Source organism: Apodemus sylvaticus, chromosome 13, assembly GCF_947179515.1.
Source record: "Apodemus sylvaticus chromosome 13, mApoSyl1.1, whole genome shotgun sequence".
NCBI lineage: Eukaryota > Metazoa > Chordata > Mammalia > Rodentia > Muridae > Apodemus > Apodemus sylvaticus.
This window is the reverse complement of record NC_067484.1, coordinates 40,186,501-40,214,471: the sequence shown is the minus strand read 5'-3', so window position 1 is coordinate 40,214,471 and position 27,971 is coordinate 40,186,501. Positions and strand designations below refer to the sequence as shown.

Genomic DNA, 27,971 nt, shown 5'->3' with positions numbered 1-27,971 from the left:
TAGATGATACTTTGATGAAACTCAGATGTCGAAGTTGAAGGTTGTGCAAGCTGAGAGTTTGTGGAGCTGTTGAGCTCATATATATTTGCATTAAGCACAATGTGAATTAGGCGTGGCTAGATGTAGAATACAAAGATCTGAACTTGTCCCGATGTGTTGAGATCCTAATACTTTGGGAAAGAGATCTAGAGATAATCATGAATCTGGAATAACCTAAGATGACATGGTTTTCTTCTAGGAAATAGAAGAGACTAGAGTGACCAATTTGAGATGCATGTAGTCTCATTTATAACATTGATTGCTTTAAACATGCAGACTATAGTAGATGTTGTTATACTCACCTGAAATTGATAAAGAGAACCCTCTTCTGGCTTTCTGGCTCTTCCATCTGCCAGCCTACACCACACCTTCCAGTGGATTTTCACTAAAGTAAGTCTTAATTTCTGCTTGGCTCCCTTTTATAATCTTTTCCTGTTTACTTACACATCATTCTCCAGATTTTCTTTACTGCTACTCTACCCATGGCTTTCATTGTTTATTTTGCTTTTAGCTCTGAGTACATTTACATAAACTAACCATCAGGTTTTTGGGTTCAGAAAGTCTAGCATTTTTTCTTTAGGATCCCCTAAACAATTTCTGTCGAGTTCTTTTAATAAACAAGTTTTCTCAAAGAAAAATGTATATTATATGTTGAAGGTTAGTAGTTTTACTGAGAACTAGACATGCTAACTACTGTGATGTTAAGATTCTAGGTGTCAGTCTTATCTTTCCACCCCTAAGAATCGGTCATATCATTCATTGAAGACAATTGTTCATTTACTTAGTAATTTTTTGCACCAAATTTGCAAAGACTATATGCCTTATTATATGGTCACTGATGTTCCATTTTATTATTTCTGCAGTTAGTGATATGACAGAGATTTCTTTGGATATCAGCACTTCTTATCAAGGACTTTTCTAGAAACAGAAAGTGTCCTGGATTCTATAAAATTCTTCAGTGATTAATTCTGACCTTCCTTTCTCTTTTGCCCACTCAATAGTTACTTTAGTTTCTTGCAGCTTCTCCTCTGCCATCCTCTAATTTCAATCCAACTTAAATATTACTCTAAAGCACCAATACCTTCGCTTGACCCTCACTGTGGTACAATAGATGTGGCTTACTTTTAACTTCTCAAGTTACAATTTTTTCAAATATTTTATTATTTGACAACTTCACTTGTATATATGATACATTTTCCATCACATTAATGTCAGTGCTGTTGTAATCATCTCCTATCAACAATTTGGAATCTTGAGAAGAAGGGCGGGACCTTGTCTTCAGGACAACACTTGAATGTTAATCCCTCAGCAGGTGAGTCACATGTTCCTGCTAAGTTGGTGCTCAGGGTCTATAGAAGCCTGTCCTTTACAGGACAGATGCTGTCCACTCTCTTCTCAAGCACAGAACTGCTGCTAAGTTAGATGGGACTTTCATTTTCCTTCCATCACATCTCTTTCTCTTTTGTTTCCTTTCTATCAGCTTGTTTCATGGCTATTGTTTGCAAAGTGGGAAGGGGCTACCAATTGTCTTGCCAGTAATTAGGTTCACAGATACATCTTAGACAATAACAGTAAATTACCAGGTTTTGCCACAAACCATCCACATGAGAAGAAAACAATAAACCCCTCTATTGTGCTTTCATGAGCCAATGATACATAACAATAACCAAGACACACATTTCAAAAAGTTAATGCAGAAAGTTCAAAGCCAAGATTGGTGTAGGCTAATATGGTTTTATTTGCATGCTTGTATTGAGACAGGATTTTATGTGACCCATATTTGCCTCAAGCCAACTGTTCAGTCAAGAAAGGCCTTCATCTCATGCTCACCCTGCCTCCACTTTCTCAGGACTATGATTTCAGGGGTCCTCCACATACTACCTCCTGCACTGTGGTCAGTGTTCATCGAATTCTCTGCTCATTTCCCTTGGAGATTTGTAGTTTAGTCTGAACTTGTGGGGGAACTAATCTGTCAAGGCATGAAGTAGCGTAGTAAGACGCAGCCTTCTACACTGAAATCAGAGTATCAATGAATTGTAGGCCCAGCACTCAAACATGAATCTCCTGACTTTGAATGAAGACTTCTTTAAGTTATGCTAAGCCTGAATTAAATTGTTATATACAAAGAAGAAGGATATATCTACCTTAAAAGGAAGGTGATAGCCAGATAGAGAGATTTCTTACTTGTAGAAGAGAAAGTGAAGTCCTCATGTAGATGAGCCAATATTCTGAGAAAGACTTCACAGAGCTCATCTTGATAGGCAGCCTCAGAGATAAGGCTGAGAAGGGCCAAGAGCCCAGTGACTGGAGGCAGGCCAATGTAGTCTGACTCTAATCCATTTGATTAGCTGTGAGGTCTTAAACAAGTCAATTCACCACTGAATATCTAGTCCTTTAGTCTTTAAAGGGATATATATATATATATATATATATATATATATATATATATACATACATACACACATGCATACAGACACATATACACACAAAGCAATATACATTGGGTTCCAGGTGATGGAGTAAAACAACCTTTACAGATAGCATCCAATATAACGTATCTACAAAATATCACCATGTGCCTACAAGATACATATAAATGCTTCCCCCCCACCCCCTGGAAGCTTCTGATTTGTGATTGAGTGTACAGAATTCGCGGATCACATAACTTATCACAGAATACTTAACAGTAGCAAATGCTAGAAAACCCAACTCCTCGGACACTTCTTTAGTGGTATTCTCTTCTCAGTATGCCTCACTGTTGGCTATGAGTGGCTTGAACGTCAAGGTCTCATGATAAAGCATGCCAATGTTACCCTCGGGAATCTGGTTTCCTGTTATTCTTCCTTCAAGTGTGGGCCATCCAGTTCCTGGCTTGCCTGGCATTTGTAGGATGGTTACAATACCATGATATCTAGTAGATAAGAGAACACATCTCCAAAGGAAAGTTCCATCTGGTTGAAGCGCAACTTACTGTCTGTAAAATGGGAAAAACAGCAGTGTAAACTTCTCAAGGAATGAAACTGGGATGCTGAATAATTTAAAAGTAAAAGGTTTTGCCAAATGTCTGCTACATAGTAAATCTATAATAAATGTAAACAATTATTGATATAGTTCTTCATTATTTATTTATATATACAGTTCCACATTGTGTGATATTTATTTTTAAATTGTCTGTCCTTCCAGTTAAAATGTGAATATATTTTGAAGAAAAGAATAATACTTTCACTTTTAATCTTCTATTTCCTATGTAGAGCAAGTAAATTTATTTTTGCAACAAATGAGCAAATAAATAATTGTTTGGTGAAGGAATTGAGACTCTAAACAACTGAAAATAGATTTACAAGCAAAACAAGACATTTTACACGTCAGACAGGATATTGAACAAAATGTACCTAACTGTGGAAAAATAATCCCATAAAGAAGTTTTCTCTAATAATGGCAAAAAGTAAACAAACCGAATTGGGAGATCATTGTGGAAGAGGGGTCAGAAAGAATACAAGGACCACTGGCAGTGATGACTACATGTAAGCAGTGTTTTCCAGATACAACAAGTTCATTGTACATACAAACTCACACTAGTTGTGATAGCATGAACAAAAACTGCCCTAGATCAAGCCAGACGTGATCCCAGCACGGTGGAGTTGAGGCACAAGGCCCTACCCCTAGCTGAGAACATAGCTTTTGGGAGAGGGAGGTTTAGTTTTCTTTAAGGGTGTGGCCCATAGTATGTCCAACAAGCTCCTTTGGAAGGCCACATCCCTAAGAGTATAAAACAACACTAGCTGGACTTGATGGGTTTTTAAGAAAATAAAGAATAAAGGACATACAATCGGGTGGGTATAAAATCGGGGGTGGATGTGGGATGCTATTGGAGGGAGTAAATATGATCATCCAGTGTTTGAAACCCTCGAGAATAATAAAGTATTTTAAAAACTGAATGGATGCTGATAGTGATTAGAGAAGGCAGAAGAACATTAAGAGTCATAATATTCAATACTTAATATGTTGTGGGCTTCCTGCTGAGTGCTGCTCTTTTGTGAACACACATAGTTTTAATGCTTTAGGTAATATTCTTTTCTTCTCCACTATTGTTGCAAAGGGAAATGAGAGGCCCAGCAACTCACCTCAACCACTTAGCAAAACTGAGATTTTTGACACAGAGTCCACATGATTATCTAGTCTACTCTAAAAAGACAGAAGTGGGTTCAGAGAAGCCAGACCACATCCCAAGCCACAGGCCCAAGAGTCAACTGTCTTAGTGGCCATAAAACACATGAAGTCTCCCATAAAGCTCAGAATGGAAAGGCATCACCAACAGTTCTTGGAATGCACATTTCTTCTGGCCCTGGATATGCACCTGAGGGATTCCCAGCACATAACACAGTGGCTGTGTTGAGTTCCAACTGAACAAATTTGTGTTCAGTGAATGATTGAGTAGATAGACTAGGGAAGCCCATGTGTAGTGTAAGGTATGCTAGCTCACCCATTTCCTTTCAGATAGCACTCTTCATATGGTTAACTACTTAAAAGCACTGGTTTTTAAAGGGAAAAAAGTATATTTTGCAGTAACATCCAGGAAAATGTGAAGGAGATACTGAGAGATAATCTATGCTTCAGAAGATACAGAGAGATTCCAGTGACTATCAAGGGTGCTACTGAGTGCTTCAGAGATAGTGCACAGAGAGCTGTCTGAGGGTAAGGAAGAGCCAGTCAGGGAGCCTGGTCTCTGAGGGTCTAGAGGCATCACACCACACCCTCAAGAGGGATTGGAACAGTTGAATAAGCACAAAGATGTTTGCACAGATCCTGCTTTAATAAGACTTAAACTTGAAACATTTAACTTCCAACCTTCCCCTCTGCCTGTAACATGGTTGCTCTGATGGTGTTTGAGGGAGTGAGACCCCATACACTCTGTGGAGAGCTGTACACTTTCAGGGGTGATCACAGAATGGGTTTCAGAGGCAGCTGTACCAATAGAGAGGTACCTCAGAACGCCCAGGAGGTGAGAGCTGAGAGCCTCTCAAAGGGAGATGTCTCCTGACTGTGTTCTTACCTGGCTTGCCCAGGTTAGAAGTAATGACATCAATAGGATTTCCCTTTTTCTCACATTGCTTGTCATCTGTACAGAACGTTGCAGAAGCCCTTTATGGAAAGATTTAACAGACCTTAGTAGAAGACAGTTCATTCCTAAGTCGACCCTTTAAGAGGAGCCTTTAAAGTACCACTGAATCCCATGTCCTGACAACAGTGTATCTTTAGCTTACAGCTTCTGAAGCAACAAAATCACAACTTCTTGAGAAAGTTTCCTTGCTGGAGGGAAGGCTAGAGGATGTGAACCGAAAGAATGTTGGTGGAGAGTTGTATGAAAACATGGTTCTTGAGAAAGATAAGGTATGTGGAAGAAAGGTCATCTGTTTTATTACTTAACCATATGTGACAAGTCATTGCTGGTTTGAAAGTTCTCATTTAAATGGCTGGACCTCACACTCACTGGTAACAAGTACTTGAAGCTGAACTTCTTCGTAGCTTTACTTCTACTAAAAGTGTTGACTTGTCCCTCTGACCCATGGGAAACTAAAATCATAAGGGAAAATGTACAGCTTTGACTGCATTCTGTCTCTTTGGCTGAAGACTGAGAAAAGTCATTATCTAAACCTAGAGTCACCTAGGATTCTAGAATACCAAAATCTGGGAGAAAAAAAAAAAAACACTCCCTTCAGATGAGGGCAGTTGTTCACAAGAGTGAGGTTACATTCTAAAATTAACAGGTTCATGGAGGGGAAGATCACCATGCAGGACAAGACGCAGCTGAGGAAGTGTTGGGGCAGTGTTGGGTGGACCACATCTTGACCTAGAGTGCTTCCCTATGCAGACTCCTTGCCTTCTAGTTTCACATGGGTACTCCAGAATCAGACAGGGCAGGGGGTGTCACTGGAGGCCAAGGTGGCCGTGCTTGATATATCTCCTTTCTCTTCTGTTTACTATTATTTCCTTTAATTGGTGTATTGGGATCGGGGCCTGGGCCTTGTTCATTGGGAGTTACAAAGCCCAAACTTTTAACCTAAAATCTGTTAATTATAGAGATTTGCTTAGACTGTACAAGGACCTGAGTTTAAACTTTAGCATTGATAAAAAATTTTAAGTTCAAAATTGAGTTAATGGGGGTCAATATAACATTTTTATCTGGTAAAGGTAACTTTATTTCCTTGTGAACATTGACAGATTAGAATTTTAAGTTACATTTTAAGCTTTTACTGATAATACACCTTTAGGGACAATATTAGCTGCATAGTCTATTTTGTACATGATATTAACTGAACAAGTATTTCTTAGTTTTCGAGGTTTGGTCTTACGAAGACCTCATTTCTATAAAATAAAATAATGGATTTTAAAGTTCGATGTGTTGTCTTAGTTACGGTTACTATTGTTATGACAAAACACTGTGACCAAAATCAAGTTAAGGAGAAAAGGTTTTATTTGGCTTACATTTCCATATTGCTGTTCACTATTGAAGGAAATCAGGACAGGAACCCAGACAGGGCAGGAACCTGAAGACAGGAGCTGACACAGATGGCATGGAGGGGTGCTACTTCCTGGCTTGGTCCCCATAGCTTGCTCAGTCTGCTTTCTTATAAAACCCAGGACCACCAGCCCAGGAATGGCAGAAAGTATAATGAGCTGGGTCCTCCCCCACCAATCACTAATTAATAAAATGTCCTATAGATACTTCTTATTGAGGTATTTTATCAGTTGAGGTTTCCTCCTTTCAAATAGTTTTAGCTTGTATCAAGTTGAAACATACTATCCAGTACACATATGTTTTTAATTTGTAAAGTGATGAATTCCTGAAAACTGTGGGTATCATTGTATAAATTTGCCTCTTGTTCAATCCACAGAGTTTGTATATGCCTATGGATATGTTTCTTGTAAAAGTACTTATGTGCCCATGCACATGTACACACATACACACACACACACACACACACACACCCCTCATTTATTACCTCAAGTTATCATTTTTCCTGACCACTTCCAAGCAGTTAATATATTTTGCACTTTGCCCTCGGGTTCTCTGATAGAAGAGGAAGAACAATGGAAAAATGACCTCTTTAGTTCAACTTTCTGCAACACCTAGCTGAGATGATAATGCTGCTAGTCAGTAGACTGAGAACAGGCACAAATTTACCTGTGGGATGCTTTGACTATGAAGACTTACACACCTGTTCTCCTAACCCTTCTCTTTCCAGTGCATTGAGAAGTTGCAAGCTGAAGTAAAAGCTTCCCAGGAGAAACTTAACGCCCATGTAAGTGATTTTCTTTTTCTCTCAATCTCCTGTCTCATACCACTGTAATCCTGAAAATGAGCAGAAAATTTTCAGAAGTCATAAGTGAGGTTTATCCACTGCAAAAAAAACAAAAAAAAAAACAAAAAAAACAAAAAACAAAAAACCAAATAAACCAACTTTAAAAATAAAAACACCCCAAAAACATAAAGTTAAAAATTAGTATTTTTACTACTCCGTGCATAAAGTTTACATTCTTGCAGATGCTGAAAATGCAAATAGTATGTGCTCTTACACACAGTCAGATGGTATAACCAGTCTAAACTGATGGCCCATCTGAAGAGCACTAAATGTAGAAAAGGATGCCGGGTAAGTCAGTGAAGAGATTCAAGTGGCAATCAGTGGTTATTAATACATAGAGCATAGGTTTGAAGCCGAGATCCTGAAACTTCTGTTTATGCAAAATAAAAACCCTGGAAAGTTTCAAACCTGCAAGCTTCCCAGAGATGCTGTTTTCTGGGCACTTAGGCTACAGGTAACTGTAGAAGACACTGACACCAATATGCCCAGTCCTGAGAGTCAATCCTGAGCAGTGTATTTTATATGTATTTGTTTGCCCCAGATTGTGATAATTGAAAAAGTAACCCTAAATCAGAGTGTGTGACTGTCCATTTGCTCCTGTAACATCTTTGGCGAAGACCTCACAAATTCCTGGGGCAAATTCATTCCACTTTAGCCTATGTCTGTGCAGAGGTCTAATGAGGACCAACAGATAGGCTACTCTTGTGCACCACTGTCCCTTTGTCAGTTACCCTGCTATTCCTGAGAATATGAATGACCCTGACACCTTACATGTGTCTCCAAAAGCTTCCTTGCCCTCCTAGCCATCTCCCTCTCCATCTGGACAGCATGGCTTAGTCCTGATTAAGGATACTGGCCAGCCACATCAAATGACCACTCTCAATAGCACCAAGTTCCTCAGACCAGCTCAGAATGCAATCAGCAAAGTCTGTAAAACAATGGATTCTGGAGACCACCCATTGAGTGTGTGAAGTGAGCTGGCCTGGAAAAATCTTTTTAATCGTCCCGTCCCATCTTTTTGTGCTGAAGGAAAAAAACTGTATCTGTCAGACCAGAGCTTGTAATCCTTAAATCCAGTCTTTTTCTGACCTTACATACTCATTTGATCAATACTGAAAATGACTTGTGCCTGCATCTGTGGCATTGTGACCTGTTCTGCAGAAGTATGCTGCACTAGCTCAGCATTCAGATGCAGATGGTTTTCTACTGGTCTGCCCCAAGGGTGCCAGATAATGACTGTAGTTGGAGGAAAGTTCTGGTTCTTAACCTGTTACCTACATCTGTGTATATAAAGGAAGGCAGATGTACCTTCCAAACTCCTGATGCTGTCTTCCAGGATCTCTTAATGACTGGCTGATTTTAAAGGCTGCCTGTCACTGCTGCCTTGGAAATTTCTGTGGTATCTACTTCTATCTCCTAATTCTAGAGAGTTTCTGCCTCCACCCTGCTGCTATTGTTTCAGGCTTGTCTGAACTGGGATTGCCTTATTTTTGTGTAGAATGTCTAGAATTTTCTAAAGTAATTGTCAGACATCTAGATTTCAATATACCAGTTTTCATCCATTACAGATTTTCTTTAATTCATCAAGAAATGTTAAATGAAAACTATTGACAATAGCATTTATTTAATTGGTTATGTGTCGTCCTCTAGTATCAGTTTCAAGTTCTAATCAAAACTGAACAAGCTGGGCATTATTTCTCAGATTAAAAGACTGAATCTTTGAAAGGTTAGATTACTTTCACACTTGGAAATTCATTATTTTGCAATCCCAACAGAATGTCTTTTCAAATCTCTCTCTCCCTCTGTCTCTCTCTGTCTATCTGTCTCTCTGTCTCTGCTTCTCTCTGTGTCTCTGTCTCTCTCTTTGTCTTTGTGTCTTTGTCTCTGTCTATCTCTGTTTCTCTCTCTTTCAGCTGTCAAAAGTTATTTAAAGCTCTACTCCCAAAATCTCTTTCTTTTTCTCTTTCTCTGCCCTGGAAATGAATCATGCCTTTGCAGATCTTCAGCTCACACCCCTATGTAGATAAACAACCATCTCCACCTCCTACAAGTTCTTTATATCTTAATCACCCCATGATTATAACCCCTATGTGCATTTCTTAAAACATTGTCCCTGGAGAACTCTTTCAGTAGGGTGCTACTACCTACTCAGAAGAAAAAAAAGTATGAAGGAGGGTGGGTAGGCTGGAAACAAAACAAAATGGGTTTATTCCCTTTAAATTATCCATGGATAGACACTCTGTGAAAACATTTATCTCTAAGTACTATTTTAGAGCACATAGCTCTGTAGACGACTGACATCTAACATCAAATGAAGGCAGAAGTTCCCAAGGTGACCTAACATCATGCTGCTATCTCAGGATCAGCAAGTCAAATTTGTCATCTTCTTTTTCTGAGTCTTGAATATGTCCCTCTGTTAAAGTCCCCAGCCACAGTGGCTAATGTAGCACTATTAGATTATTTTAGAGTCCAACTAAAAAGCAGTAGTAAAATCCTAACCTGTTCCACTTTCATTTTTCAAATAGTTGGCTAGAGGGTCCTGGGCCTTAGATCCCCAAGTGACCTCACTCCCACACTTCATCCTGCTAGTATGTCTCTGCATCTTTCTGCCCAATGTAGAGCTTAGCTGTTGTAAGTGGTCCCAAATAATTGACAAATGAAAATTTAGAGCCTTTTCCTGTTCCTCCACAGTCATCGCAAAAACAGCCCATTTGTTTTAGCTGCACAGGGTTTTGAGGTCTTAGAAGAGAAAGGATAAAATCCATGTGTAAATATTTTGAGTGGGTGCTGCATGCGTTACTCAGAATACTTGCCTAGCACATCGGAAGCATGCGTGCAAGAAGGACTAGGGAGACAGAGGAACAGACAGGAGAGAAAAGAGAGAAGGGAAAGGGAGGGGAGTGGGGAAAAGAGTGGTTGACTTAAACTGGATGCAGACAACAAAACTAAATGAGAGAGAAAAGAGGAGGGAGAGAGAGAGAGAGAGAGAGAGAGAGAGAGAGAGAGAGAGAGAGAGAGAGAGAGAGAAAGAAGACAGACAGAGACAGAGAGACAGAGAAAGACTGACAATGAGATTGTGACTCACTAGAGAAGAGAAGGAAGGGGTTTAAGAAACCAAGATTGTGCTGAAAAAACATCATGTAGATAGAGGGAAGGTTTTACAGGAGAAAAAAGAGAAAGATCTTGAGATGTCTGAGGATTCATATAATTAAGAAATAAATAATAAGGAGAATTTGGAAGAGTTGCTTGGAAGAGTTCTTGATGTCATGTATTTCAGCCTTTGTTGGTATTTGAGAGTCCCATTAAAGACTGAACTTCCTGTTGTACTGTGACAAATGTACACTTGTATAAATTAACCACTGTGCTGGCCAGTGACACAAGCTTAAAGTCATCTAAGAAGAGTTACCCTCTATTAAGAAGATTCCTACATAAGATTGGGCTGTAGGCAAGCCTGTAGGGCATTTCAAATCAATTAGTGATTGATTGTGGTTGGCGCAGCATCCTGCGGTTGGTACCATCCCTAGGCTGATGGTCCTGAGTTCTTTAAGAAAGTAGGTTGAGCAAACCATGAGGAGCAAGCCAGTAAGCAGCACCCCTTGTGGCCTCTGCATCAGCTCCTGCCTCCAGGTTCCTGCCCTGTTTTAGTTTCTCTCCTGACTTCCCTCAGTGATGAACAGAAATATGGAAGTGTAGGCCAAATAAACCCAAGTCACTTTTGGTGCTTCATCAAAGCAATATTAACTCTAAGACAACCACTTAATGGTCTTCCTATTTCCCAAAGGCCATCCTGGATGTGCTTGTAAACACAGCCCCTGGCCCTCATCTCTGCTTACCCTTCTTTCTCTCATCTCTTCTTCTTTACTCTTACTCTCAGACTGATCCTGCTACTAAAATAAAACTTCCATTTTCCCCTTATATTTACAGAACCACATGACACTCTGTACCAGTTACACCATCCTCTTGACCAAAATGTCTTCCCTGGACTCATCCAAATAACTCTTACTGTTAAACACTTGAGGGGCTAGAGATGTAGTTAAAGAATACTCAGTGGTTAAGAGTTGTTGGTTTTCCAGAGAATAAGGGTTCAATTCCCAGCACCTACTAGTGACCTCTTTTGAGTTCCATGGCAGTGCATACTTATGGTGCACAGATATACCGGCAAAATAGCCATATGTGTAAAGCATACACTTTTTTAAAAAATGCACATTTCTGATACATTAAATTGAACAATTTAATTTGAGCAAAGAGCAATTCATGGGGTGAGCAGTGCTCAGAACCCCGAGTTCCAGAGAGTTCTAACAGCAGCATGTGCTGCGATTGAATGTGAAATAACCTCAGAAGGCTTCTGTTGGAACATTAGGTCCCCAGCTGGTGGCAGTACTTTGGAAGCTGTGGAACCCATAGGTTCCCCCTCTCTGGGGGAAGTGAGTCACTGTGTGTGGATCTGTAAGCAGCTTTACTTCCTGTCCACTCTCTGCTTCCTCACTGGGGGTAAAGGTTAAGCTTTTCCCACCACTATATAGTGCATCTTTTCTTTAAACATGAACACAAAAACCAACCAGCCAAACAAACAAACCATCATTTCCTTCTTCAGGTTGCTTTTGTAAGGTGTTTTGTTATAGCAATGAGAAAAGCAATTGAAGTAAGAACAAGCATGGGGGCGGCGGGGGTGGACTTCAGAGACAATGTCCAAAACAAGTACAGAAATCACCCAACTGATCAGGTTAGGCATCTGCTCTATGGGTGTAAGGAAAAATGAGATATTTCCCTAGTTTTCCAGGACCTGGCCAGTTAGTCCTGTGTTCTTGGCTGAAACAGTCTTTTCTTATAGGACGGATATGCATGCCTATGTTAGATTTCATATTTGTTCATGTTAGGTTGATGGTTATTATGTAGAAATCCAAAGCAGACAGATCCTAAGGCCAAAGTGCCTCCTGCTCATTTACCTTTACAGAGCTTAGTATACTCTATACTATTTTCATACTGTTTATACATCTGCTCCATTAAACTCTGAGGTATTTAAGATAATACCAAGAATACATGGCTGTATCTACTATACCTGTACTAATATTATACTATGCTATACTATGCTATGCTATACTATGCTATGCTATACTATACTATACTATACTATACTATACTATACTATACTATACTATTTCTATACTATACACATACTATACTGTACTAGATACAGGAGTGGACACCCTACACTACTCAGTGGAGCTAAGGCACTTATACATTGTCTCGTCTACTTGTGTATCCTACCCTGGTTAGAACTCGGTCTGAATAAGCACATGTCCCAGAACTTGGAGAGTTCAACTCAAAGAGTAGGAAGAAAAACAAAAAGAGAGATCCGTGGGTGTGGACCCATAGGGAGGTGGCTCGTGCCTGAGGAGACAGAGAGGTAGACCTGTGAGTAGTGGGGAAGCTGAAGAAAAGCCTCACTCTGATCCCAGAGACATCCTTAGTGAATTCCATGATCTCAGTCTGTGGCATCTCAGGTGTCAGTAGGAGGCATGTGGAGGGTGTTAGCCATCAGGGCTTGGGCCACAAGAGGTCAGACACTTGCACATCAAAATCTATAGCTCAGGGAACCAACACTGAAGGAGTTGCTCATACCATGTGTATAGCCCGTATTAACCCCTTTCCTACCTCATCTCCATTGCATCCTGTGACCTTCCCCCTTAGCATGTCTCTAAGGACTTTGCTTATCATTCCTTTGTACGTGAAATACCTGTCTGTGCCATTCAGTTTGCCGTATTTTTCTCAGTCTTGATGGAGATAGCTCTTTCTAGATGTTTCCTCCTACATAGAAGCCATCTATCTTTCATTGGCATTTTCAATTCTGTGTTCTTCTCTCCTATGGGTCTGTAACCCCATGATGGAGTAGCCTCATGCCGTCAGCCTTTTCTCCAAGCTTGAGTTCATGGGGAGCAGAACACAGGCTCATCTTTGTTTCCCATAGTGTCTCTTCAGTGCCAATTTTAATGAAACAACTTAAGGGGAAAAGAGAGAAACAAGAGGAGTCATGGTGGGAAGAAAGACAAACCGTTACATGCATTCGCTCATGCACGGGTTTAAGTATATGTCCATGCTTGTACATGGAGTGAAAACAGGACCATCAGCTTCAGGGAGGAGGAAGAGCATCAGGAAAAAGGGGGAGTGCTTCAGGGGGGGTGAGAGAGCATGCGATATATCTGTGTGAAAATGGCATCATGAAATCCATTAGTTTGTACTTGAATTTAAAAAAATCAATAAAGCAAGAAATGATATAGCCAAACGAAAGTGAAATTTACTTTGGCATTTATAGACACATACTTAATGCTTCTGGGCAAATGACTTGTGGACAGAATTATATTCCTTAAAGGTGCCAGTTATATAAGGCACCACTTCAAGATGAGGCTGGAATTGTCAGGGCATAGCATGCACTCGTCACTTTTCTGTTGCTGGGATAAAACACCATGAGCAGAGAGTTTATTTGAGCTTATACTTCCAGAGGGATAAGATTCTGAGGGCTCACATCTTCAACTGCAAGCATGAAGCAGGGAAAACAAACTAGAGTGGCAGGTGTCTTTAAACTCTCATAACCCACCTCCAGTGAAATACTTCCTCCAGCAAGGCCATAACTCCCAAGCCTACTCAAGCAGTGCCACTGTCTAGAGACCAAGTGTTCAAATGCCCAGAACTATGGGGGACATTTATCATTCAAACCATCACAGCATACAAAGAGGAAAAGATAATGATTTCCTCCACTGAAAGTGCAGATTTAAAACAAAAACAAACAAAAGAACCCTAGAGTTAAGGTTACACTCTTACTTTAGGAGAAGGAATATATCTAATGGTCTTAACACGAGGAACAACTTGGTGTCTGGGCTTATTCAGCTCAGTCATAAAGAACCCAATTAGTGAATTATATTATTATCTAATTAAACTGATAACTATGAAGTAGAAAGTGATACAAGCCTTAACATTTCTGAGTTACCACTTGCTGATACTTTTAAGATTAAAATCGCATCCCCTAGCTTTACTGTGCCTAGAAACAGCTTATATTTTAAAATGATTTTAAAGATTTATTTTTTCCCAGCGAGTACCCAGAGTGGGCCACCCACAGAACTAAACTTCCCTGGCATTTTTTTAACTCTCTATCCCATGGTTACTTAACTGCTTAGACCTACACAATCTAAAACAAATACTTAAAGTGAATGTTTATAGTCACTTGAAGATAATTATTCAAGTTATAATGACTTGAATTAAGACTAGGTATTTTAAGAGAACAATACTCCTTTAAAAATGAGTTCATTCCAAGTGGTTGTATTTATTTCTCACTGAGCTTTATTTAACATTAGGAGGTACTTTATCTGTCTGCCTGCCTGTCTGTCTGTCTGTCTGTCTAATCCAGCATTAATGTGTACAATAGACCACAGGTCTACAATCCCAATGTACCCTCATCCCAATGGTCATATTCTCTCCATAACTATCCATAAGACCTACCCAGGGCTCAAAGTTCTGTTCATCTTCAATGGAGCTCTTTCAAAGTGGAAATCTGGGTAATTGGGTGGTAGGCATTCAAATGTTGCTATTCTTTATAGCATTATGTGTGTCTGAAATACTTGAGTAAGACCAAGAGTTTAAATTATCCCAGTGAAGAAATCCTTCAAATCACCTGTGTAGCCTTTTTCAGTCTGCAAGATAGGTAACTGTGTGTTAAAACTGAACCGTATGAGCCACAATTTCATCGGATGCTCACAGCTGACGAAAAGGCACCAGTCACATGGGCGGGTCCACTCTTGGGACTACTGAAAGTTTTCCCTAGGAGTTTGGTTTATCTTCTTCTTTTTTTTTTTTTAACTTTCTAAATTAAAGCTCTACAAAGCTCCAGTTTAATTCCTGTGTCATTTCTTCCTGCCCTAAAACTCTAGCCCCTCTGCTGATTGATCCTTCTCTCTCTTGGCCACTTTCTTGGGGTTGTCTTTGCTCTTAAACATCAATGAACATACTTCCCCTAATAATATCCAGATTCCCTTTACAGTTGAGTCTTTCTTACTGTGTTTAGTATTGGGAAGCTTGTCATTCGAAGTATTCTGTTAGCTTTGAACTTGAAATCACTTGAAGTGAGCCTACTTGCTAAACTACAAGAAATCTGCATATTGATTTGGGTCAAACAGGAGAAAGATAACAAAGCTGATGTGTTCTGATGGTGGTAGCCAGGCATTACATCTAATTGATACTGCCTGGACTAAAACTGTTCTCAGACCCTTTTGTGAATCAGGACCCCATCGCTTGCTGCTTTTTAGAGTCTCCAGGAGCTCCTCTGACTCCCCCAAGCACAATCTTAATTTTTTTAATTTGTTCATAGAATAAATCACATTGGTTACATTAGCCCAGTAATAGTATTAGTGACCCTTTGGGGGCTGTTTGAAATGCATATTTTGAGGCCCCCATTCTATATCCTGCTCTGGAAGTCTTGAGGGTAGAAATCCAGCAGTGTAAAACTTTGAAAGCCTTCCTGGTGTTTCTGATGTTGGTAATCCTGACCCAAGGAATCACTGCTATGGTCAGCCAGATTTCCCCATCCTCACCAGCATTGTCCTTGAGTACACATCACTGACACTCCTACCACTGAGAGGCCTCTCTAGGCCTGACTCCTGACAGTGCCAGGACTGCAGCACAGCTCAGCACAAGGCCCTGCTCAGAAGGAAAACCAAAAAAGGCATGTTCTTCCTGCCCCTCCTCTGCAGCCCACACTTCTGCCTACCCCAGAAGCCTCACTACATTCCTGAAGCTTGTCATGACTAATTCCACCGTCATGTGACAGTAATTAATACCTTGGAGTCAGTCGCTAACAGTACAGTTTCCTAGTGCTGTTCCCACATTATGTCATGTCTTTTTCACAACAATCCTGGGAGGTATTTCTTCCCCATCAGATAAGGAAAGTGAGAATCATAAATGCTACGATCTCTACTCACAAAGACTCCACTGTAGCTGTTCTGGGTTCAGGGTACCTATTCCTAAGATTGGTTTCATTTAGAGTCAGAATTGTTGCTTTTATGCCAAAGCCCGCATGATGCCTGTGGCAATAAACTACTGCTCTTGATGTCACACTTGATGTAATCTTTAGATCCTGCGGTGAAATTAATTAATCTGAGAGAAATGGGCAGATGTCTCTTAGGGTGTCTTACCTGGAGCCAATGAGGGGTGACAAAATTCCTTTTTAATAGAGCATTTTAGGGCTATTTTTAAAGAGCTATATATATTTAACCTAAATGTATAATTCCTCAGCAGCTGTTTAGGGGAAGAGTCACATAATACTGAACATTTGCACCTACAATGAATATAGAAAATATTGCTGCCTGTGTTGGTTGCATCTGTCTTTCCTTGGCTGGGTTGTCTGTCCTGCATCATAATTAGCCACCCATTTTAACCGTTGTGTGCTCAGCCCGTGGTTTGTCTTCATTATAGTTGATTAGGAGAATTTGAAAATTGGGTCACAGCAGAGGTTTTCCAGTTGGTGAATATTGTTCCCAATCCCCTGAGTGCTTGGAAAGGAAGGGGATCTGAGCTGTCATTTCGCATCATCTACACACACACACACACACACACACACACACACACACTCCAAAGCTGGTTGACACCCAAAGCTTTGAGAACTTGGAACTCACCAAGGATTACCCCTGGGTACATAGAGAGCTTTTCCTCTACTCTCCCCTCTTATCACTTTTCCTAACTCTTTAGGAGGGTTTCCTTCCTTCTGGTGAGAATTCCAGGAACCTCTCCTTTAGTCTTTATTCTACACTGATAACTGAGCTTGTCAAGTTCTGGGGCACAGCTATACTCATATTTTACATTTAATGTGAATTTCAAAACAACAATAATAAATAAACAAGTTTTTCTAGTTTATAGTAAAACATTCAGGAAGAGTAAAAATATTTATTATTTTATCCCAGTCTACAAAGGAAAGAAATAATTGTATTTAATCAGACACAGAGCTTTAAGAGTTCAGCTTCAACTGCTCTCTTGACATAATTTTATAGTTATTAAATATTAACTGCAATATTTAATTATATTTACTTATTTATATTATAATTTCACAAAAGATTTGAGAGCCTCATATAAGCAGTGTGAAATAGCTGTTCTTTAAAAGTCCATAAATATTAATAATTGAAACCATATGCTAAGTTAAACGGCTCCATCAAAGAAAGTAGGTTTTGTCTGGGTAAAGTCATAACTTATAACATAGAACAATATCAGACCAGTAGACACAGTAATAGAAATTTTGGGTGGCTACTTCTGCACCTTCCAACAGCAGAAGGCAAGCTCTCAACATGTGAATAGTGTTCTTTCTTTCTTGTAATTATAGTGTAGCTACTTTGTGTATGATTTTAATCCAGAGCTATTTGTGATAATCCAGCAGGCAAGTTTTTCTCCGGTTGAAACCTAAGCAAACAATGTACGAGATGAAAGCCAGCCATAGAGAGTCAGGTTTGCTGGGAAGGCACCTGACTTACACAAAAAAAGAGAATAAACCGGGAGCCAGGCCACGTGATTTTTTTTTGAAGATGAAAACCCAGCTCTGTGTGAAGCCTCCCCATGTATAAGTGTTGGCAACTAATTCAAAGAAAATAGAACTCTCTCTCTCTCTCTCTCTCTCTCTCTCTCTCTCTCTCTCTGTGTGTGTGTGTGTGTGTGTGTGTGTGTGTGTGTGTGTGTGTTAAACAAAGCCTGCATACGGGTGAACTAAATAGCAGACATTTTCCAGATTTTAAATGAGGATTTAGTCCTCTGTTCTATTGTTTGAAAGATGCTCTGTGCATAGAGCAGGACTGCATGGTGATTGCAGCTGAGGGGACTCATGTTTTAACGTGGTCTTTTCAGGTACTAATTTGCTAGTTGGGATAACAGCAGCTATCGTAACAAAGAGACCCCAGAATTTCAGCCCCTGAACACAATAGAAGTTTGCTTTTCTTGTTTGCTTAGATTAGTCTGTTGTAGGTGTTTGTGTCTGTGGGCAGATGTCACTACTCTGTGGCTTTCTGAAGGATCCTCCTTCAATTTGCAGGATCCAAGGTCACATTAGGGGTCGTCTCTGTTCCAGTCAGACATGATCTCTGCTCAGACACTCCTGGAAGTGGCCCCGCTTACTTCTGCTTACATCCCAATGGTTAGAACTCAGTCATAAGGCATAGTGACGAAAGGAATGCTGGGAAAGGGGATCTGGCAGTGGCCCAGAGAGAAAGTGATGTTGTACATGTCATCGAGCAACTGTCCCATCCGCATTTAAGTCATCCTCTGACCTAGGCTTTATAGTTCTTCACAGTTTGACTCCAGGATAAAGTGCATTCAATTTTTATTATTATTATTAAGCCAAAAATAAGAATTAATATTGAAATTTATGCAATAAATACCAGACAATCAAGAGCTATGCTTGGGAATATGCAATATACCTTCAAATATCTTATGTTTTGATATTTAAAGGACAGGAAAATTGAATGCTGTGTGTGTGTGTACACACACACATTTCTGTGTGTATTCATATATGTGCAGGTATGTAAATGAGTACAGAAGTCCAGAGGTTGATTTCAGGTGTCTTCCTTGATTAATCTCTAACCTGGTTTTTGAGAGACAGTCTCCAGCTGTACCTGAGGTTCTCTGATACAGTTAGACTGGCTAGCTGACCAGCAAGCCCCAGGAATCCTCCTGCTTCTGCCTTCTTAGCACTGGGTTGACTAGTATGCACCACCACACTCTGCTCTTCTGAAAGGGTGCTGGGGATTGAATTCAGGTCTGCCATGCCTATGTGGTTAGCACTTTCCCAACTGAGCTGTCTCTCTAGCCCTCTTTTTTCCAGTTAAGACAAGATTAAATTTGGCTCGGCCCAGTGTGTTACTATTAGCAGAAGGTTTAGTCTTAGTCACTTATGTTAGAAGGATGATGCTCCTCTCTCTTGCAAAGGGGTCTTCCTAACCCAGAGTTGAAGCCACTGGCTTTGAGTCAGGGGTGTCCATGATGGCCTGTGCCCCACGCCTCTTTTCTGAAACCTATCCAAAGACTTAGCTCTTGTTGTGGTTTGGTGGAAAATCTTATCAGAAGGTTTGGGAGCACCTCTGGTCTGTGCACTATTTTCAATCTTTCTAAACACATCTTCCAATTAGGGCTCATGTCCAGATATCTTGTGTACAGGGAAGGTCTGCATTTTAAGAACTGTCCGTACCAAATTCTTGCTTGTACTTAAACCCTTTAAGTTGTTCATGACTTTTCTTTCTCAAAGCATGGCTTCTATCCCTTCTGCACTTGGGGTAGTTTCTGTATTGAGAATCAGACATTTCAACAAAGGCTTATAGACAATCAAAAAGCCAGCAGCAGACCTGAAATTCCTTTCCTTGACAGAGATTGGGGCAGTATTCTCTGTTGAGCTAGTTGCAACATTTCATATGCAGGCTGATGTTTACAGGTTGCACTTGGTTGAAGCTTCCGAGATTTCTCAAAATGGCATATACTTAGTAATGACACTAACAAGCTTAGATAGTTGAGCATTTGTAGCTTGTCCTGTTGCCAAATGCGAAGACGTGTGAAATTACCAAGTATGCACATTCTGAACTGTTAGTTTTAGCTAGAACTAAAATAGACAAATCCTTAGTCATTTAGACATCGCCCAGCTCCAGCGACGGGCCTATCATCCCTTGGCTTAGAAGAAGGGAGCTTCCAGAGGACAAAAAGCTGGTGCTTATCACCAATAGACATGATGCCCAACCGTCCCTGGCAAAGTCTGGAGAGTAGAGAGTATAATTCGTTCCTGCCTTCTAGAAACTTTCCCTCACATTGTTCACATACCCATATAGTCTTAGACCATCATGGTTAACTAAATACTTTCTAAAATTATTATTATCTCCATACAGACTATGAGTATGGGTGTGCATATCACCATGATGCGCATTCAGAGGCCAGAGGACATTTTGCCGCCAGTTCTTTCTTCCACCTTTAATGTGGGTTCTGGGGCTCTAACTCAGATCATCAAGCTGACTGGTAACACACATGCTTTCCTGCTTAGCTATCTCATCATACCGTGCTATTTCAATGTTACACCATCAGTCCCATTTTATGAAACTATTTTCCCCTCTGAGGATCCAAAACCAAGCTGCTGGAGTCTAGAGGCCAGCTCTCCCATTTACCTGCTGTTTGTGTTTGAGTGAGCACCTTTCTCTCTTGGAGGCTTAAACTTTTGCTCTGCAAAGTGGGTGTATTGAATATATACTGTTCATAGATGTGGCCTAATGGTTAGATAAGTCACTTTACAGAACCTGGAGTATCTGCAAAAGAGGTATAAATATTACATAAAGATGCATCAAGAAACAAACAAACCACAATGACCAACCAACCAAGGACAGCAGCCAAGAAAAGAGCCAGTGAACGGTCCCTAATTTGTTCAGTGGTGAGCTGTCCTGGAGTCTTTGTGACCGGTCTGCAGTGTGAGCATCTGCATGCTGGAACCCACTTTAGTGGGATTAACTGAGAGGAGGGAGGGGATTACAGTAGCACCTGCTTGGGGCACGGCCAACACTAGCCACCCCTGCCCCTGCCCTTGCTTTTGCTCTGATGCCCCACCCTCTTCATCACTCATGATAAGTGCTTTGACATTACCTAGCACTTCATAAAGATTTCGTTTTCAGTATCAGATTCTATTGCACTGAGTGTAACTCTCAATTACTTCACTGTTTTCAAAATAAATCATGTTCCCGTGTTGAGCCCAAGCAATTACTCATTCCTTGTATGCAGGAAGGGCTAGTGTAGGAGGCTGCTCTCAGTCTGCCAGAGGCACAGAGGAATTAGCTGGGTGCTTCTGCTCACCTTCACTTCAGTGAGAATACACTGATCGGGTTAGGCAGTTGCCAGTGCCACAGGGAATGGAAAACTACTGCTGAGGTGGTTTGCAACTGGGAAAGATCATCTTTGATGCTCAGGGGCGGTTCTGGGTTCTGAATACTCAAGCCCTTCTGGCATTGCTTTCCCAGCCATTGCTTTCTCAGCCCCCTGGAGAATGTCATCCAGCCTGTTTCTCTCTAATTCGTGCTTGACCCCTATAAACAGCTGTCCCGAGTGGGAATGTTGATGACGTATATTCCCTGTGCTTAGTGCTGAAGGATTGCTGCTGACTTTACCAGCGGCCCTTTAACTTCCACCATGAGATATTCCTGTCTGGAGACATCTGAAGGTGACTCCTGTGGATGCCGGTACAGGGTCAGGGGGTCCAGATAGACCCCCTTTCCATGTGATGCTTCTGATCACACTCTTTACCCTCCTAATTTCAGTATCTAAAAGACTTAAAATGTCCCAGGTTTTTTTTTCTCCTATTCTCAGGCAGCAATTCCAGAGTAGAAGCACCCATACTCTACAACCAAGAGACCTCAGAATGGCTGGGGATGTCTTTCTCATAAAGTAAATTTTAATACTTAGAAGCAATAGAAGGATAGCAATACTTCTATCGTTGCCAGGTGAAACAGGCATCTGCTTCTAATTTTAAATATTAATTGAAATAACTGCTTAAATGCAGATGTTTATTATTTTTAGTGTTTCTCATATAAATAGGTCTAGCTTTGGTCCAATCTTTCTCCTGAGTTTTATGTACCTTAGAGCCTAATGTAAAGCTCTCTGCAGGGCTGGAGGGGAGAGAGGTCTAGTGAACCTTTGTAAATAAATCATTTGCTGTAAGCTTGGAATCTGTAACAAAAATTAGCAACCACATAAGCAAATTATGTTAGACTGACTTGTCTGAACCAGCGTGATTTCTCAGATGAGCATAACCAGGTCAAAGAATTGACGAGTAGTTTAGACATGAATCATTATCAGACTGAAGGAAAATTCACCCAGCAGCTCTCTGTTTTTTCCAGTCTCTATTTAACTACGAATGGCAGCAGTGCAGGAGAAACTGAGGGGGACTTGAACTTCTCCTGCAAAGGACACAAGCAAATCACAGAATTCCAGGAAAAGGCAAATGGAATGTGAACCCAACAGAAATGGCGATTAATTATTCATGCCTCAGCCTTTTCTGCTGATGCTAACAAGACAGTTTCTCATGCTTTGGGCTTAGTGGGTGCAGGGAGCTTTGGCCCCGAACTGTGATTGTCTGTCCTCTTGAAGCACCATTTAGGAGGACGGATTATGAGGAGGAGCAGGGAGGAGGCCGGTCTCATCAAAAGAGGCTGCACCAAAAGAGGCCCCACGCCAGGCGTAGGGGAGAATGCAGAGCACATGAAGATGCGGTGGGAGGGCAAACAATGCGAACAGTCAGGCCAGAAGTTCAGCAGAGTGAATGGATGGACCGAGATGAGAATAGGAGTATTTTTCAGCTTCGCAAATTTGCTAACGAGAACACAGCTAGATGTTTACAGTCAGACATCGAAAACAAGTTGTGTCCAGTTGAAGCCCATGGGGACAGTTCCCCTTCAACACTCTTTCAGGCATGGAACATACCTATCCCCAGAGATAGGGCTCAGGAGTTTAGCCAGAGTAATTAAGAGCTCTCTACCACAGTAACTCTTGAAGGTTTGCAGTGTTCATTAAAGTTCTCGTGGTGAATTCACATTACATTGATTGGTTGGAATTCTCAGATCGAGGAGTGTTTCAGCCTGAACCGGCCGGATAAATATTTATGAACAAGCAATTTTCATGTCCTGCTATTGCTCCAAGTTGCTTAGATGAAGACTCAGTGATATTTTAGAGAAGAGTTCTCCCATTTCTACAAGACCATGTTGCCTGGGGAGTGGAGTTTGCCTTTCAGACATGGACTTTAGGACACAAATTTCAATTTCAGAATGGCTTCCCCACCAATCAGTCCCTTACCCACCAGTCTCACACCTTTGGCAATTTGTGTCAAGGGAACTGTGACCTCCTCGGCTCCCACTTCTGGCTCATGCATCTTGGTGTTTGACAATACAGGTATCTCCCGTGTTGTTGATGATTTATAATCACCTTCAGAGGTTTCTTTAAAAATATCAATTCTTGCTCCTCTTCCTCCTCCTCACTCTGTGCGGTGCTTTCTTTCTCACCCCACCCCCTTCATGGTGATTTCTCTCTCCTCAGTCATTGGATCCAGTGCAATGCTGAGAGCAGCTTCCCAATAAACCCACCTTTCATATTTTTTTGTTTATAAAAAAAATAGTCAATTATTTTCTTCTTAGGATTTCTTAGTTTTCTTTCCAAGACTGTGTTGTGGGAAATTTCTGACCTTAAAATGTGATTCTTGGTGTCCCTTGGGAATGAGTATGACAGGATGAATTCTCCCTGTAATCTGTAAACAGGTTCAGCCTTACAGAATATGCAGCAATACGACTCCAGGCGCCATTTCTCAATGTGAAGCAACAGCCCAGCCATACATGTGTTATGCATACCTACTGTGAGCAGTGGAACTACTGTACAAGTCAGTTTTGAGTGCATATTAGAGAGAAAACTGATTCCTATGCTGTTTTCTGTGGGTGAGCATGTTTCAGAGCAAGTTAAAATTAAACTAGAGATGGTAAAATAACAGATCATCAGGTAAACCTTTGAATCTCTCCTGTTAGACTCTGCTTAAAGTTTGGTGATTGTAAAGCCTGAGGCTGGATCTGTGTTGTGGCCACCTGATGATAGAGTTAGGTAGATAGAAGACAATGACATTTGATATATTACCTATAAACTCCTGAGGTTTTTTTTTTTTTTCTGCATGGATTTACCCCGGCATCATAGAATCTGTCTCCTTATGGGAACATCCAGATTGATTACTGAGTCTAAGGATAGTCTTTAAACAGGGGAGTATAAAAAAGAGAACTTGTTTAAATTACTGCTTGAATATATGCTATTTCAGTTTTTTTTCTTTTAAACACTCAGGATGTTAAGGCTGGAGAGGAAGCTCAGTGAATGCTTGCTTCGAAAACATGAGCTACCCAAGTTCAAATCCCCAGGAACCACATAAATAGCTGAGCGTCGGGCTATAAGCCAAGCACAGTGGGTGGGTGACTGGTCCCTTGGGCTTGTTTGGCCTTTGAACACAGGCACCTGCACATACACACTGCTACTGCTGCCGCTGCTTCTGCTGCTACCTGTAGCAAAATAAGCCAGAAACAAAAGTTTATATATTTGTGACTGCATCAGTACAAATGTCCAGAATATAAGTAAATTTGGGGAGACACAAAGAACATTCCCATTCCCATTGGTCTGTGTGGGAAGATGAGACATACTGTTAATGAGTCTTGGTAGAAATGTTCAGAAACTAAGTAATAGTTGCATAACTGTGAGGATATCCAAGTTTGTTGCATTGTACACTTTTAGTGTAAAGGTAAATACTATACCACCAGATAAAGAGGAAAGTCTGCAAGCGGCTCCTGAGCTTTGCAGAGGGAATCTAGGGGTAAGAGTTTTGTTTTCCTGCAGCTGTTCCACGATATCCTGAGAATAGCCGAATCTGGTCTCCTGAGTTATGTAGCTTTTCACCATGTTTCAAAATGCAAAGTTCCTCCAAGTTTATCATGTTATCATGGAAAATACCTACAAAAACAGCACAAGACTGTGGGAGACTCTTCAGAATATAAATGAAAAAAATATGCTTCCTTTCTCTCAAAGCATTGCTGTGAAAGTCAGTGAATTAACAATTTTAAATGGATTGATATTTATCTATTTTCTACACTTAAAGCTACCATGTAATACAATTCCAATCCCATTCATTTTAACTGCAATAATTCTTTAATTTAGAAAAACTCAACACCAGACAGGCTAAAGCCAGCTTCAATGCATTGCTAAGTGTTTCTGACATTAACTGTATGTTACAAACTTTAACCGAACCTGAATCCTGGGTTCTGTCCCCAGAGACCCCAATTTCACTGCTTTGGGGTGCAAGTAGACTAGCAAGACTTCAGAGTCTCTCTCAAATTATTTCACCGTGTTAGTGAAGTTTAGGTCTGTAGTTCTAAGTTATTAACAGATAAGGCCCATGTGATGAGTGACATAGTGCATTTTGCCAAAAACTATAGCAATAAGTAGATTGTTTGGGGACTCAGGCTGGAGGTGGACACAAGCCGCCATAAACATGGGACATTAGCTCAGCATTAAATTAGGGGATGAATGGGGTGTGCATCGGGGCTGTCCATAGAGAAGGTGGTCTGTGAGACAAGGAGAGGTGAAGATATCTGAACCTCTGCTAGAGGAAGGGGGTGTGAGGGAAAATCCCAACAGTATTTTTTTAATAGCTGTGTCTGAAGTTTCCCCAGAAACTGCTTGAAGTGACAGGGAAAGTGGCAGCATTGGGGCTTCCCGCTACTTTTGTTTTTTTTTCAATTGAGGTAGTAACCCAATCGCCTGCATTGTGGGTTCACAGAAGAAGAAAGTCTAGCATGCCGGCTTTTTCAGTGAGGACCTTAGATAGTGAAAAAAGTCCTAGAGTCACTCTTTTATAACAAGATTTAAATATGTCTTCTCATATCAAGTTCTGAGCCACTTTTCTAGAAGTGTCTGCTCCCAGGTGAAAATCCTCTCTTGTCCCTGCACTCAGTGGCTGCTGAGAAGCAGAGGTGATGTGATGCGGTGCTAGCAGTGCCAGGAAGAGAGAACACTGGCTCTCCTCTCCTAGGGAGAACTGCTTCTCTCCTTGCCCTGAGTAGCTGAGTAGCTTCCACCTCGCTGTCAGCACATCCTGCTTTAGGCTCCTGGCGACACTCTTCCTATCTTTACAATCAGACCGCCATGTGATACAGGTGGTTCCCATGCAGAGTAAACAGTCTGAGTCATTTCTACAGCACTGTTTGAGTTGTAGAGAGATTGCCTTTATCTGATATGGTAGAGTCAATAGTACAATAATACATACTCTCTATGCTGAGTCCGGGTGGGCACTACAACCATATGAGTTATAAGATCTAAACTAAAAGAAGCTTATATCTTGGCAAACATTGAATACCCTAGTAAAAGTCAGCTGGGCAGCCAAGCCTTCTGATGGTTTCTTTTTCAGTGTCTGTGCTATTTAGATGCATTAAACATATTGATTTACTCTTTATCTGCAGTTGCCTTCCAAGGTTTCAGGTACCCAGTATCAATCATGGCCTGAAACTATTAAATGAAAATTTCTAGACAAAAACAAACAAACAAGAACTCATAAGCTGTAAGTCATGCGCTCTTCTGAGCAGTATGACAAACTTACACTTGGTCCATCGCTGGATAGTCACACTATATGTGCCACTTACCTGACCATCTCCATTATGAGACTGTGACAGTGCCACGCTCCTAGTGTCTGGTAAATCTATGTAGAAACCCTATGGTGTGTCACGTGTTCATTTCCTCTCACCAGATAGGTCCTGCAACCTTCTGCATATCACAAAAGATGAAAGTACACAAAGTATAATTTTGAGAAATGGAGTCCACTCACATTTTTTATTACTATGTGTTTATCATAACCATTTTTCTCCTGACACTGTTGTCAATCTTACCATTCCTAATTTATAAGTTAACCTTTATCATGTCTATGTAGGAAAAACCATGGTATTCTACTTCTGTGTCTATTGCTGTGATAAAATGCTCTATCCAAAGTCATCCTGGGAGAAAAAGTTGCATTTGGTTTATACTTCCAGGTCACAATCTATTGCAGGGAAAGTCATCACAGGAACTCGTGGACTGAAGCAGAAACCAGATTTATTATTGTCATTCTGAGATGTGACATCTCACTATGTCAGGGAATGGCCTTCCTTCTGTGGCGGTCCCCTTGCTTCTACCTCCTGAGGACAGTACAGATGTGTGCCACAAACCCAGCTTGCTTTGTGTAGAAATAGTTTACTTAGCAGACAACTACCAGAACTTTCTCCACCTGGAAGAGTTATCAAAGGTCAACAGAAGATCTATGGAACACAGAATGTATTTATTAGTGTTTTATTTATCCTAATACTTATTGTCATATGTGTGTGTGTGTGTGCATGGTGTGTGCTATAAGGTCTGGTATCAAGGTATATGTCTGGAGGTCAGAGAACATGGAGTCGATTTCCTACCTCAACCTTTATGTGGATTTGGGGATTGAATTCCTATTGTCAGGCTTATACAACAGATGCCACGACTCATTGAGTCACCTTGCATGACTTTTGTCTTAGTTACTTTTCTTGGCTGTGGTAAAATACCACGACTAGGGCAACTTATAAAAGATATCACTTAGTTGGCTAGTGATTTCAGACAGCTAGAGTCCAGGATGGTGGAGCAAAGGAACAGTTGAGAGCTCATAACCCGATCCACGGGTGCAAGACAGAGAGCGTGTAGGTTTGCTACCATATTTGCTTGTTTCTCAAACATCCAGTTTATCTGTTGTTTCTGGGATATGTGCTGGGATATAACAAGAAACAAAATAGAAAAATATCCTTGCTCTTGTGGAGTTTACTGTGTACGGACAAGTGAGGAAGACTATAAGCAGATAGCTAAAACATATGTGTGAAAGGGGCTGCAAAGAACAGAGTAGGAGAAGGGCTAGGGATGCTGAGAGAGGTCTGAGGATCTCTAACAGGGAGTGATGGGGAGCAAATCTGAGCAGAGAAAAGCAGGGAACTCTGGTTTAGCTCTGAAGTGACATTC

The 27,971-nt window shown here is 40.7% G+C and overlaps 1 protein-coding gene across 1 annotated transcript in view; it reads left to right on the top strand.

Annotated features, from left to right (window-relative positions):
• Ccdc192 (coiled-coil domain containing 192) overlaps positions 1-27,971 on the top strand; it is a 196,592-nt gene that overhangs the window by 51,113 nt on the left and 117,508 nt on the right. Inside the window, exons 4-5 of the mRNA XM_052155292.1 lie at positions 5,299-5,430; positions 7,287-7,343. Coding sequence (XP_052011252.1) covers positions 5,299-5,430; positions 7,287-7,343 — 189 coding nt within the window. The remainder of the gene's footprint in view (positions 1-5,298; positions 5,431-7,286; positions 7,344-27,971) is intronic.